The 15743-nt window shown below is 36.1% G+C and overlaps 1 protein-coding gene across 1 annotated transcript in view; it reads right to left on the bottom strand.

The window, feature by feature from the left end:
- The window catches only part of LOC134680305 (metabotropic glycine receptor), a 185437-nt gene that overhangs the window by 22571 nt on the left and 147123 nt on the right, over positions 1-15743 (bottom strand). Inside the window, exon 5 of the mRNA XM_063539414.1 lies at positions 13947-14090. Within this exon, the coding sequence (XP_063395484.1) occupies positions 13947-14090 (144 nt within the window). The remainder of the gene's footprint in view (positions 1-13946; positions 14091-15743) is intronic.

Genomic DNA, 15743 nt, shown 5'->3' with positions numbered 1-15743 from the left:
CCGGTTCGTTTGACATTGCTTTATCATCAAAAATAAATTTCAACGATCACGTCATTTCACTTCTCTATACAAATCAAGTCAAAAGATGGCCACTGGCAGAAAAAGGTCATCTTATTTTTCTGTACTACGCTTGGTAATCTCTTGAATAGATCGTCGGTCTAGTTACCAATCAGTTTATTTTATTAGGTTTCCCGTTTGACCTAAGATATTTGTTGTGTACCTATCCGATCACATTAATGTTTGATTCATAAAGGAAAAGGTCTCTCATTTCCAATTTATCTGGAAAACCTATTTATGAAACTGTTTCAGTTTATTTATTTATTCAAGAACAATTTACATCGTGTTTGAATATTCAATATACATATATACAATTATGATTAACCTAGTGAACAAAACAAAAACGCATGCAAGACATACATGATTATTCAATAAATAAATTCTATTATGACATTAAACGTTTCAACAAACAACCACAGCAAATTCATAATAAAGTAAGAAAATAAATCAATAATAATCAATTAAGTATATAAGTTTATGTCAGCAACAATAAATAATAAGTGTTACATTAAAAATCACTAATGTCATAACAGCATTTTTCTAACAAATATACTTTTAACTTATCTCTAAAAGTTGCGGCGCATTTTAAAACTTTAAAATCTGTAGGCATCTTGTTAAACAATCTGACCGCTTGAACTCTGGCGCTGTGTTCTACAACCTCCAGTCTCGGAGCTAATTTTGGAGTCAAGTTCTTAGTCTTAGAGGCTTCCCGCAACACCATTTCGGATTCCGTTTCATAACGATTTCGATGCTTGATAACATCCGTTAAAAGAACTAGTATGTAGAGGCTAGGTACAGTAAGTATTCTCAGACTCTTAAAGTGTTCTCTACAACTTCCCCATGGAGGAAGCCTAGTGATAGCACGTATAGCATCTTTTTGGGCCACGAAAGCGCGATTTATGTTGTATCTGTAGCTATTGCCCCAAAGTTTTATACTGTAGCGGAGTTTGGATTCTACAAGAGCAAAGTACACCATCCTAAGTTGTTCAACAGTCAATTCATCCCTAAGGCTGCGAATAGCATAACAAGCAGAACTAATTGAGTTTTCAATACTGTTTAATTCATCCTTCCAGTTTAATAGTGCATCTAAGTGAATACCCAATATTTTTGTGCTATCTACGGGTTGAATGAGGTTGCCATTTATATGAACACTTAGAGTCTCCTTATTTCTAGCTGTAGTTTTAAATAGCATAGCATAAGTCTTTGAGCTGTTTAATATCAAACTATTTGCCTGTAGCCATGTTTGACATGCTGTTAGCGCTAAATTGACCTTAAGGTTTAGATCAGCAATAGTTGGGCTCGACAAGACTGCACTTGTGGCGTCAGCAAAAACGACCAATTTTAATCCTGGAATTTCTTTACTAAGATAAGAAATAAAATCGTTTAAATATAAAACAAAAAATATGGGTCCCAACACAGATCCCTGAGGAACGCCTCTTGTTATGTTGACGCATTTTGACCTATGTGTGACCTCAATAGAACTTTCCTGAACCTCCCTAACCTCTACAAACTGTTTTCGGTTCCGTAAATACGACATGCACAAATTTAATTCATTTCCCCTGATGCCATAAAATTCTAGTTTATTCAATAAGATGTCATGGTCAATAGTGTCAAACGCAGATTTCAAATCAAGAAACACACCAGCGACCCTTAACTTTTCATTTAAGTTATCAGTAATATCCCCTATTAAGGTATCTATGGCCTCAGAAGTACCAATACCTTTTTGATAGGCAAATTGTCTTAAATTAATGATATTATTATTGAATAAGTGTGCCGTAAGTCTTTTTTTTATTATCTTTTCAAAAATTTTGGATAAAGTCGGTAATAAGGAAATAGGTCTATAATTTTTAGGATCCGTTCGCGAACCTTTCTTATATAAAGGAATAATTTTTGCAATTTTCAGCTGCTCGGGAAAAATACCCTGGTCAATACAATTATTATAAAAACATGAAAGTGGTTGAGCTAACTGATCAATATTATCTTTGATGATGGTTACAGGTACATCGTCATAACCACTAGAATTTTTATTTTTCATGGCTTTGACAATTAACTTAATTTCAGATGATGAAGTACGCCTTATTACCATATTATTTTGTACTCTTTTGGAATTCGATTCTAGTAAGGAAAAAGCTAGGGCAGGGTCACCAGTTATTTGAAAATTTGCGGAATCAAAATTGTTGGAAAAAATATCGGCTATATCCGCACCATTGCTTACTAATAATTGATCTATTTTAAGTAAAAGTTTGTTATTACTGTGGACTCTATTCTTATTTGTACGTTTGTTTACTACTTCCCAGATGCTTTTAGCAGAGTTATTTGCCTGTATAATTTGGTTTTGTACTGTTAACTTCCTTGCAGTCTTGAGAACCCTTTTGAATATTTTAATATACACTTTGCGATAGCTAATTAAACTTTGATCATTGTGAACATTATCTACTGATAATAGCACACGTTTCATTTTGCTTGCTACCTTGATTCCCTTTGTTATCCACTTAATTTTGTTAGTTTTATGTAAATTCATTTTTTTCTTTACCTTTTTAAAGCTTTTTTGAAATATAGCAGTAAATGTTTTAAGGAACCCATTAATGCCTAAAATATCCAAATTTTCTTTTTTAATATAATTTTTGTAAAGTTCCTGATTCTTTTTGTTAAAAACTCTACGATGTACAAAAATGGCTTTTTCCTTGTTGTTAACGTGCTTATTATTATTAACTACAAAGCCAGTTTCTATACCTGCATGCCCATCTGACAGACCATTATGATCCACTAAAGTCCATGACACACACTCCTCAGGTAAATTTGTCAGGATATTGTCTATGCACGATTCAGATTCATTGCGCTTAAACGTCACTTTGTTGTGAACAAGATGCCTAAAGTTATATGATCGCAAAAGTTTAATGAACATATTTTTTCTCTTATCATCTTTTAACATATTTACGTTAAAGTCTCCGCAGATAATACATTTTTTGTCAAGGAAGTACTGTAGTAGCTGTTCTAACTTCTCCATAAAAATGTCAAATTTTTTGTCATTTTGGTAACAGCAACATATACATATATTAGTTTCTAAATCCCTAACCCCACAAATTTCAAAACACTCTACTCTAGACATTTTTTTACACTCTAATAAAAGTTCCGTCTTCCTATCCTTTTCAGCCAGTATCAATGTACCACCCCTTTTTTTCTTGGCTCTGGAAAACATACAGACTATTTCGTAATCATTAAAAACCACACAATCGGCTTCACTACTGTTTAAAAAGTGCTCGCAAAAACATACAAAGTGCGGTTTTTTATCTAAACAATTCAAATACAATTCTACCAAATCTTGCTTTGATTTTATACCACAAATGTTTTGTAGAAAGACATTTAAAGATGTTGTTTCTAATTGCTGACTATTGGACAATGAAACCTTGCTATCTATGTTGACATTTCCCAGCTCACTATTTGTGGGTGCAGATGTATAGGTACACAGATCAAGTACAGAGGTGTCACTATTTGCGAGTATATTATGGACGAAAAAACAAGGGATCCTTCTGTCCTAAGTTCTCACTTATTACGCTATTATTTATAGGAGAAGTTTGCAGAGTGACTTTTGAAACATCGACATTTTGAAAGCTTAATATCCATTCTGATAGGCCCCTCAGAATGGTTTGAACTCCGTAGCTGAGAATTTTTCCAGTTCCCAGTGAAAACTGATCTAGGGTTAGGTTTCGGTTCGAGTCATATAGGTAGCCATAACCATGATTATGCATATCATGCCCCAGTTTATTATTAAATGATTCGACTCGTGAATTATAAACAGGAGCACCACAAATATAAGTCGGCAAAACCATGATTATGTTGGTGTTATTCATGCTCTTTAACTTATTATGTATAACATTTACCAACACATCATAATTTTGGGTAGTATGAAAGTCTGACTCGCCAATCATGATAATGCAAAAGTCTGTTTTAGAATAACTGGCCAGTTTCACATCTATGTCTTTTAATAGTATTTCTATTCCGACATTGGGCTTTAAATAATGGCAGTACTCAAAATCCTCATAAAATCTCACTGATGCCATATTACGTAATACATTACACCGTTTACTGCTAGATATAATACATAATTTATTTTTTATTTTCTTGCACTTGGAGGCTTCAGTAGGACCTCTAGGGGATTCGTTCGTATTTTGGTTCACGTTCAAGGCCTCAGGGGGTGGGTTGATTCCTGCTGCAGGAGCCAGTTCTTGTTCCAAGCTCGCAATGACTCGATTAAGACGAATTATTTCCTCCTTACAGTTACAAAGCTCAATTTTTAATTTTGCTATGATACTTTCCATCTCTAAAGTTTTTACTGAAAAATCTGAACGTTGTCCAAGGTTACTCCTTCCAATAGGACTAGCTATATTCGATATCCGGCTCATACGGGCTCCTTTCGTTGACGAGGGTGACGTATTGCACAATTTTTTTAAAGTGTTTAATTCTAACGTCAATTTGGTAATGTGACGCGTTAGTTCATTTCTTTCGATAATTGTGTTCTGTAATTCGTTGTCCGTACTCGCCAGATCAATTTTCAGTTTTTCTATTTTACCTTGTAACTCAGCAATTATACTGGTATCATTACTTAATTCGAAACTTTTAGATACATCGTCATCCAAAGGTAGATAGTTATCTGGAAAGCGCTCTTCAATTTCCGATATTAATTCCATAGATTTAGATCTTGTACGTGATACTTCCTGGCTCTTAGCTACGCTTATGTCAACGAAGATGACTTCCTTCTCCTCAGTTTGCTCTTCCGCAACAGATGAAGAACTGGACGCCGGTGACTTATATAGTTCATCCGTTAGGACTGACGCCGCAAGTAAAGAGCTTGAAGAGCTTGACGCCGATGCTTCCACTACTGGGGATGATGCCTGTGACTTGTTATTTTCCCCCTCTTCCCTCTCAGTCAGGTCTTGCCCCACAGATAAGGGACTTGACGCCGATGCTGCCAGTGCTGCCCCTTCTGCCGATGTTGTCGTTGGCTCGTTAGTTTCTCCTTGTCTTTTCCCAGTCGACTCTTCCGCCGCGGGTGAAAAACTAGGCGCTGGCGACATGTATACGTCGTCCGTCAGGTCAAACGCCGCGGGTAAATAGCATGACACCGATGCCTCCACTACTGGGGATGCTGTCAGTGACTTGTCATCTTTGCTCTCTACCTTCACAGTCTGATCTTTTCCCACAGACAAGGAAGTAGACACCGACGTTGCCGATGCTGACGGTGCTGCCCCTTCTGCCAATGCGATCGTTGGCTCTTTAGTTTCTCCTTGTCCTTTCTCAGTCGACTCTTGCGCCGCTGGTGAAGGACTCGGCGCTGGCGACTTGTGTACATCGTCCGTCAGGTCAAACGCCGCGGGTGAGAAACTTGACACCGATGCTTCCACTACTGGAGATGCGGTCGGTAACTTGTTATCTTCGATCTCTTCCCTCTCAGTCTGATCTTTCTCCACAGATAAGGTAGCAAACGCCAATGCTGCCGGTGCTGTCGGTGGCTTGCTAGTTACTTCTTGTTTTTTCCCAGTCGACTCTTGCGCAGCGGGTGAATAACTCGACGGCGGTGCTGCCGATGACTTTAATGCTTTTTTCCTTATTGTGACATTCTGTTCTTCGGTGCTCCTTATCGGAATATATTGTTTAGTTATAGCTTGGATTGGTGAGTTAGTTCCATGCAGACACCATTGGCATTTCCATTTTTTCTTACTTTCCACGGACATTAGTCGGATTAATTTTTCGGATCTTCCAGAACATTTTGTGTCAAACACCTGCTTACAGTTGAAACATTTTAAGGCTTCTTGATTGTGCACACTCTCGTTGCATTTGGAGCATTTAAAATATTGTGGCGCCATTTTACTAATTAAAAATAGTCACAGAAAGTCAATAAAATATATTAAAAAACAAAAAATAAAAACACAAAAGTCAAGCGTCCATGCGCGGATTTGAACTCACACCCATGCGGCGTGGTATAAGATTTAGTCAAAGAATATTACACTAAGCCAAGCGTGGTTGTGACGATGTCGACGAAAATAACGTTTTATTAGTGCGATTTGATTTAGTTCATACAGTGTCGATGTTGTCGTAGTTTGGCAAAGTATCAGTAGATGTCGCTGTAATCAAGATGTGCAAACGTAAACACTGTGATGGTACGAGTTATGACAGCTAGCCGTGGGTTCAAAGTTCAATCAATTTTAAATATAAAAACGGTCACTGTTTTATTGTTTTGTCGGATTTCTTTGTCACTTCTTTGTTTTTTCTTTGACAGGTTACAGTTTTAAGGTACTTTACCACGCACAGCCCTTGTTTATTACCACTTATACTAAATTTACTTGTAAACACATAAATATATCCGTAAGGTATTTAGTTGTAAGTTTACACCACTTAATTGTCAAACTGCACTGAGATAACATTTTCACAGTCGTCAATTATAGTTTATCACATGTCAAGTCTACTTTTACTCGATTCAGATACAATTATTTAATTTTAAACATATAAAAACACGGAGCTTATTGTTTTCGTGACGCGAGCGCCATCTATCGTAGACTAATATAGGTATACCCATACATTCACTCGTATACATAGTATACATATTACATATCCCAGGTATATCTTACAAATTGGATTCAAGGGATCACTTGCTTTCATTTTCTTTACATTTTCAGACATCAGCGACGTTAGGAGACTCTTAACCCTTTACCAGGCCAAGGGAAATATTCCACCCACATCTTATATCGGTTACCGTAGTCAGGTTTTAACTCCAAACCACCTACAAAATATTTTGTCAATCCCTGAAAATATTAATTTATGATCTTCATTCACAACACGCTTCTAAATTGCGTAATATATCTTTGGCAGCCATTTCAATTCACTTGAACGCTAATTTCAGCAAACTACGGAGAAATTCGAACACTTTCCATAATTTCTATGAAACAGAAGTACATAGATCGAACAATTTTTTGATATTTTGTAGATTTTGAGTGTTGAAAGCAAATGTAATCGTAAACATTGCTAAATATTCATGCATTATTGTGTATGACCAGAATTAGGATGTGGGTTGACATTATCCCATGGCCTTATTAGAGTTTAACTGTGTGGGAGCTATTTTTCCCATGGCCCGGTAAATTGTCTTGTCATGTCATAAAAACTCACGTAAGTAATAAAACAGTTTTTGTGTTCAACCTAGAGCGAATTCATGTGGTTCGTAGGAGATTTGGAGTTAAACCTTGACTATTATAACCGATATAAGATGTGGGTGGAATATATCCCTTGGCCTGATCAAGAATATAATAAGACAAAATCTAGTATGACAGTTCATTACTTAGACAGGCGATGGGATAACCGTAACCCACATTTTTATTTCTGGTTTAGAGGAAGATCTCCGACTTTGATAAATACATTTTTTACAAGGCGTTCAATACGGTTGCAACAGCATATAAAGTACGTATTAAGACACGCTGGTTCTTCGGGGCCTGGTAAAGGGTTAATCTTGGCAAATGATTCGTGAAAATGACCTTAAATTTTTTCGATCAGCGAGCCAGGCTTGTAATGAAGATCGTTGTGGGAGATAGGGGGTTAATTGAGCGTTTCGGAGTTGCAGATCTGACAAATTAGTATTATACCTATTGTTGTTTATTTTTATAACGTCGGGTGACAAGCAAAAGTCACTAACTAACACCATTGAAATTATTGGACAATAAACCGTGTTACAAGTGTAATAGAGTGCATTGTTACTTTAATTTTTTGATAGTACTTAGTGACTTTTGCTTGTCACCCGACGATAAGTAAACAAAGGGACTCCCCTACTTTTTCTTAAGTTAGAACAAAATTTTGACAGTTCCGAACAACTGACAGGCCGATACCGTCCGGCGGACTGTTAATCAATGGGCCCCTTTAGGTAGGTAATTTTTAAAGTCTAGTTAAGATTACGTCTAAATTTTCTTCCATTAGTATTTGTTGAATTTACGTAAAGTACACTTACGCCTTGAAAACGATTATAGTAGCCCTAAAAAAATTAAGAACCATGATAATAGTGACGTTGTTCCATTTTTTTAAAAGGTGAATCGATGTACCTGTTTTCTCATATTTCTTGTTTGTCTAAAGGTTTATCTCATTTGATGAAACTTGAAGTGACATTTAGATGGCGACTGTGGCAGTGTGTGGCAGCATTAAGGGGTCCACTGATTACCAGTCCACTGGACGATATCAGCCTGTCAGTTAAAGGAAAAATATGACGGTTCCGCACAACTGACAGGCTGATATCGTCCGGCGATCTGGTAATCTGTGGGCCCCTTTACAACAGCGGGAAACGGGCGATGTTACTGTTCATTTCCTTGATAAATTGTCTTGCTATTGTTGCTCAATCATTCTCCGTCATCATGATTCAGAATGAAATTATGTGTCAAGTAAAAGAACAACGAATGTAACCTTTAGAACAAGTCATGTATCGTTCACGTTTTTAAAATGTTATCACTGTCCGATTCGAACTTTAAGATACGTTAATTAAGAGATCTAGAAACGATATGGATTTGAAGTGTCAGTGTCGAAAGTGACGCTTTTGTTTGAAGAAAAGTCACATTGCCGTATTCGAACTTCAAGATATTCACAAGAGACGACACGTACTAGATCCATTCTAGATACGTTATAGTTTAGATATCAACTAGTTCTCTTTTGCAGCGTAATTCGGGCAACCAATAACTCTTTTACGTTAGATAGAGTAAGATATCTATTAGATGTGAATTGGATCTCTAAGTTATATTGTGGAAATCTGTGGAAATCGTATAAGAGTAGCTCCAGAATCGCGCAAATGTCAAATTTGACAGACTAACCTGTCTAAATCTTAAACATATCGTTATCGTATCTTGGTGATGTCTAAAAGATATCTAATAGATATCTATTTCAAAATTCTAATCGGGCCCACATTTGACCCTGACATTTCTAATCCATATAATCGATATGATTCTAGATTAAAACATCTGACACAGATGAAAAGGCCTATTATATAAATATTTTCCGTAAACCTTTCAAAAAATTATAAATAAATCTCGATTTATTTCATATGTTAAATTCGTAAACGTAACATGTCATGGCAAGACAAGTGATAAGCTTAAGCTCGACGTTCCGTGATCTCTTTATATGCAAACATGCGAAAATAAACGCGTATTTCATTTGTTTTCGTTTTACGCAGCCCACATAACGGAGTGTGAACGTAGTTCTGATGTTTTTGTTTGATTTACGCTTAGTTGTTTTGTGGTCTCAACTTCGCTGGGTATGCTTTTCACGTATTAAATATTTTATTCTGAATTTTGAACCTCTAACTTGGTAGTCCAATAGGAAAGGATGGTACCAATGAGTAATATTTAATTGCAGTCAATGTAAATTGAATTTCGCATTGTATAAATAACGAAATTTAAATTATATATTGTATAAATTATTTTGTTAATCTACAACAAATAATTGCATTGGTAAATAATTATTTCATTTCAATATAACAGTTTCATAATTATAATGTCATTGAAATAATAATACGTAATTTTTTTTATGTAAATTTAGGTCCTGTAAACTAAATTTGGTACTCTCAGTTCTCCACAGGTTGAGAGAAAATCATTTTCTACTCGTATTTCGAAAAGAACTCGTATTTAGACGGAAAATTCTAGTGTGCTAGACCAAAGCAATCAAAATGATGCCCTGCAAAGTACAATTATATCAAGAAGTCAAATTTGGTTAGGCACGTTCTTGTAATATGACAAAATAAAAAGAATGTTAGTCATTATATGTGGTCTTTTCACATATAAGGACTATATAAATACTAATACTGAATTTCATATTATTTATTTTAGATAGGTACAGTCAGCAGCAGAAGTCGCTATACACTCCAGGTGCTCAAAGAGAGGTAAACGTTTAAACTGTCAAAAAGTTGTTGACTGTCATGGTAACATTTACTTGCGAGCGCTCAACATGTCACAAGTATCTTAACAGTCGCTATTCATTAATTTCTACACTTACAACAAATCATTGATACCTTAGCTGTCAAAAAACCATTGGTATCTAAGCGGTCAACGTGTCAAATATATCTGAACAATATGGAAAAATAGACGTTTAAAGCATACATGTATGGTCGTATATTGAATGAATAATAGCTATGCTAATTTCAGGTAAAGCGTTTTGACAATCATCGAAAGCAGTACAGTCTTGTCATCACATACATCTATCTCACGTTTTGCCCTTCAACCATTGACAGAGGCCTGTCAGTCAGCTTACTGCAAACTATTTCTTTTATTTAATAGAATCATCAAAACGAATGAGTGAAGCCGAATTTAGAGCCAATTGTCAAGGCACGTTGTGGTCTTGTTACTAAGGCGTTTGCTTTTCAAAGCAGAGACCGCGGGTTCAAATCTCAGTCGGATGCACCTAGAGATTACAGCTTTTTTTTTGGGTTTCATTTCTATTATTACTTAATTTGTGGTTTTATATTAATTTCGCATACGTTTATATGTTTTTTGAAGATATGTCACATGTAGAGTATGTACGACTTTCTAACAGGACGTTGTAGGTTTGAACCCGCAGTAAGCGTTCCTTAGATTACTCCTGTGCGGAATGCCATTTGATGTTTACTGCTAAGTTATACTAACAATAAGTTCAAATATATACAGTATGTATCAGAACGAAAGGCCAAGAAAGAGACCCATTAATGTTTAGGTCATACTGAACAACTTTTACTATGCGACCAACCCCGAAAACGCGGAAATATACTTGGAAGTTTCATACATTTTGCTGGTCTGATGTTGAAATTTTCTATGGGAGAGTAATTTTTTTTCCGGGGTTTCGGGGTTGGTCCCATAGTAAAAGTTGCTCAGTATGACCTAAACATTAATGGGTCTCTTTCTTGGCCTTTCGTTCTGATACATACTGTATATAACTCCGTATACTCTATCCCCTCTGCTAAGTTGTAAAAACAAAATTCGTCATTCCTATGGTCAACAGTTAGCATATTACGTAGGTGTATATGCATGGCAGTGATAGTTTTAACGGCTAGCCTCTATTACAAAGCCATAAGGTTTACATGTCAGATTGGGACAGAGAACGTGTTAAGTTTCAATTCTATTATTTTCTCCTTCGTTCTTTGATCGATTCGGAGCATCGTATTTTAGTACTACTTATATAGTATATTTTAGTACAATAAGCGGGCTAAATGAATATATTAACATATAATATGCTCTACGATTTGGAAGAACGGCCGCCTATGACAGTTAAAATAAAAAATCTATCATTCTCGTAAAACCTACTTATTTATTGTCTAAGTTTGACACTTGATGATAAAATACTTCTTTAAGAAAGGAGGTGTCAATTCGTAGCTGCTACAGTATTTTTTAAAAAGTTAAACAGATAAAATTTTGATGCTTAGTTACCATTGAAATAACAACTGCTTAGCAACTGGTGGCACCCTGGCTGCTGACGTACGTGATTGGCAGTGCGTGTAGGTATTAATGACAGCAACTTGAATTTGAGTGCCTAGTTACCACTGAGTTTCTAACCGTTATTGTCATTGTGATTAAATAAGGGTGTAAGTGTTAAAGAAAAACTCATAAGTTAAGATATATGTGACGAACTGAAAGCCTATGCTAAAATGACAACTTAGATGTCCTTATTTTTGTGACGATTGAAGTGTATATGTTTTCTTGGACACCTTACCCGCTCAGGTATATCTGATGCTGACTGTACGTATACTCAAGTTGAATCCTGCCTTTAACTTATTTTTTTATGCCCATATTAGGTACTTATAAAGCCATGTTGATTGGACTACAATTTAAATTGATACACTCATTAATGTTGTCGTCGTATAATAACAAACAGACACCTCAATAACCAACAGTAATTAAATTTAAGAGCTTAAGTAATTAAGCGCTGAAAGCGCCACTGAAATTTAATTTTCAATGAGCAGCGTGAAATAAAATTCTGTTAGGTACCTACTATAATTTTAACGGCGTTTTATATTAACAATATTATGAAAATTTTTATTCGGTCACTTGAATCTTCAGTTAGAAAATTATTTATATAGCCACTGACAACAAATGTCTTGGGAGATTAATATTTTAACCCCCTTATAAACGTTTACTAAAGTTGACAAGCCGATAATAATCGTTTGTCCCTTTCATCACACCAATACGTCGGAAAGGGACAAACGATTCTTATCTGTTTATCAACTTTAGTAAACGTTAATAAATAAGGAGGTAAGTAATAGGTTTATTATTGTCGTTGGTGTAATAACCCGTAAATAGTTATTTGTTTTACAAGGGGGCAAAGTTGTTGTTTAACCGCTCGTGCTAATATTGATACCCGAGCAAGCGAAAGATTCCAAAATTGAACCACGAGCGTAGCGAGTGGTTCGAAAATGGAATCTTGAGCGTTGCGAGGGTTTCAAAGCACGACGGTTAAACAAAATTTGCCCCCGAGTGAAACACAAAAATTTTCACCACACCACCCCAAAGCAAATATTAAATGTAATTATCAAACAAAATTAAACCAAATCAAATCCAAATGAATGTTATTAAATATTTATGATCCAAAGTTATAATTTAAAAGTTAATTCTACCAGCAAACATAAGAAAACAACTCAAAATTTGCATTTGTTTACTTTGCCTCACATGTGAATAAAATGCAACTTTGCTATAAGCCTTTCCGAGCTGGTGTGGTGAAAACAGCTTTTCTTGATTCATATACGCATTCAAACCAAAAATTCTTCTAGTCCACTAAGTGCTCAACAGGTTGAAATGTTTTTCGAGTTTAGATTTGTTGATTAATAGTCTTCTCTGTCTACTATCTTGTCCCGCTGTCAACGCGATAGGGTAGGACGGAAAGAAAATGGAAGTCTATTTTAAATAAATGATAGTGGCCGACCGCTTCGCCCATACAAACGCAGTCCTTATTTTTAACCGACGAAAAAAACGTAGGAGGTTCTCAAGTCGACGCGTATATATATGTCGCAGTAAGATAGATAAAGCCGTTATATAGTTATAACCCTAGGGATATAATTATATGTCGTAACATAGTTATATGAAAGCGATTCATTACTATCTTACTAGAAATATAACTATAATACGTCTTTAGTTTAGTAATATAGTTATATTACTGGATTAAGTTTAGTGAAATAATTTTAGGTACCTAGGAGTGCGGCGGTGCGGCGGAGGTATAGTTATATCCCTAGGGATATAATTATATGCCGTATAGTACGTATTGTAATCATATTCCTAGTAAGATAGTAATATCGGCTTTATCTATCGTACTGCGACATACATATTTTTTTCCTCTCTGAATATTGACAATGGAAAATAAATTTACACAATTTATTGTATATTAACCAACGTTCTGCCCCTACGTTTGACATTTTTCGATATTTTTTTATTTATACAAACGTACTCGACTGTTTCCTCTGTGGGTTTTGATGCTAGACTTGCTAGAGCAATGATTTTTTCAACACAGATTAATATTGTCTATATCTGTGTCGAACCGTTTTGCTTTTTTTGATATTTTTGTTTTTTAAGGCGCCAGAGCCCTTCAAAAATGGCCAAAATGGCCTAATTGACTATGCCGCAATGAGAGGCGTAGTATTCAAAATTGATATCAATTAGCGAAAAAAGCAAAACAGTCCGACACAGATAATTTCATAATCATTTAGATTTCCAAATTTGGTTACGATTGCTTAAATTTTGGAGGAGGAAACAGTCGAGTACGAAACCTCGATTTTTGAGATTTTTACGTAGGATTTTTCGCCTTGTCCTTATCGCGCTAGTTTTAGGAGCCGCTTCCGTTAGCGAGACGGGTATATTTAACTAATATATTTAAAACTCAGCTGCTGTTTCGTCTTAAGTATCTGAACTTACCAGTAAGCTCTTCTCGTACTCTTCCTCAATATCACTTCCGTTGTAGTATCTGAGCTCCGCCGTGGTGTTGGGGAAGTAGAAGCCGCGCCGGCAGACGCACCAGTACGACCCGCGTCTGAAGCCCAACCCGGGCACCGGGACACACTGTAACAAGGAGACGTTTCTTTCTGAGCCAAACGAGACTGCCGCCAAAAAGCTATACTCTTATACAAACTCTCAATATATCGTAAATCGTAATGTATGCGAAGTAATAAAATAGGAGGTAAGGGCTAAGATGGCCGATTCTTTATCATTTGTCATCATGCCTGTCACGTTCTAACTGGTATGTAAGTTCGAAAGTGACAGGTGATATAAACCCGACCATGATACCGCTGAAGGTTCCATACACACCGCGACATATGTCATGTTTTCTTTTCCTGCCTTTATGACACCCAGACCCCGTTATCAGTGTTGCAATCCGTTAAAAATAAGGGTTGCCAATACTATATACCTACCGTAGAGAACTCTTACTTCACTGTTGGTGTGTAACTTCGCCAAATGTCAGTGTAATAAACAACTTTATGATTTATTACAACACTATTAGATAAATACAAAACATTAAATAAGCTTAAAAATAATAATACAAACTAAATATCTCTTAACTATGAACTTAAAATAAAGAGCCTATAAATAAATAAAAGTCCGCCAAGTCACTGCCGATGGGCAGTGTGCCCAGAAGGCTGGCCGCATTGCCGCGTTGTATGGCAATGCTAATGAATGCGTTGAGCAAAATACTGGCCAGCCCTCTGGTCCCTTGTGTCGTGTCATCTATAAGGCGCTCCGCTAAGGCCCTGTATATGCGGCGCGCGCTTGGTCCCCACGGCCCCAACATTTTGACCCCAAACGCCTCAAAAATATAACTACTGCCAAGGGCAATATTTGCGGCGTTTGAGGTCTTCTGCCCGCTGTATAATAAACAATAACGAAAAATATAACAATAATAATTCGACCAAGAAATAGATATCTATTAAATTTACATCGATAAAATGAATGCAGAAATGTAAACTGAAACTTATTTCAAAGCGTTACCATACCTTAAAGCACTGGCGTAAAACTTCGATAGCAATGTTACGTTTAAATTTTGAGAGTTTACAATTTTTTATGCAAATCCCTTTGACGGACGGTAAACTTGCCGTGAAGCTTAAACCCTCGAGGATAATATTAAAACCCGCTTAACGAACATAGACGAGCCGCAAACTCAGCTGCCTGTTTAGTTAGGTAGCTGCCCCAAGAGTCCCAAAAGCCGCCCCGATACAATTGAAGTTATTACGGCCTGATTTTAAAACGCCATATTTAAATCACTTAAAACTTGACTTGAGCATTTAAATAATATAGGTAGGTGCCCTGTCGATGGTTAGAGTTATCCATTAATTACTGGGCACATTAATTATACAGGGTGGAAAGATAAGTCGGGCCCTGGAGGGAAACTACCTTAAATCCTTAAGCTGGCTCATTTTACTTAAAGGAGACATTCCTTTATTTTTTAAAGCAACAAAACTGCATTCAAAGATTTTCCAAAACTCGCTTGCCTCGCCCGGGACTCGAACCGACTACAAATTCCAAAAAATAAAAACTCGCAATTTTATTCTACTAGTCGAACTGTAGTGTTAATGATAACATTTCTCCAAGAAACATTAGGTCTTACACTCGTCTGTCGTACAAAATATCCATAAAATCTAATATTTAGTACTTAAGATTTTTTTTAGACAAGCCAAATTGAAGAAAAAAAGGAAAAAACTCTGAATGCAGTTTTGTTTA

This window comes from Cydia fagiglandana, chromosome 3 (genome assembly GCF_963556715.1).
Source record: "Cydia fagiglandana chromosome 3, ilCydFagi1.1, whole genome shotgun sequence".
Classification (NCBI taxonomy): Eukaryota; Metazoa; Arthropoda; class Insecta; order Lepidoptera; family Tortricidae; genus Cydia; species Cydia fagiglandana.
The sequence above is the reverse complement of the archived record's forward strand: the minus strand, read 5'-3'. Positions and strand labels throughout refer to the sequence as shown.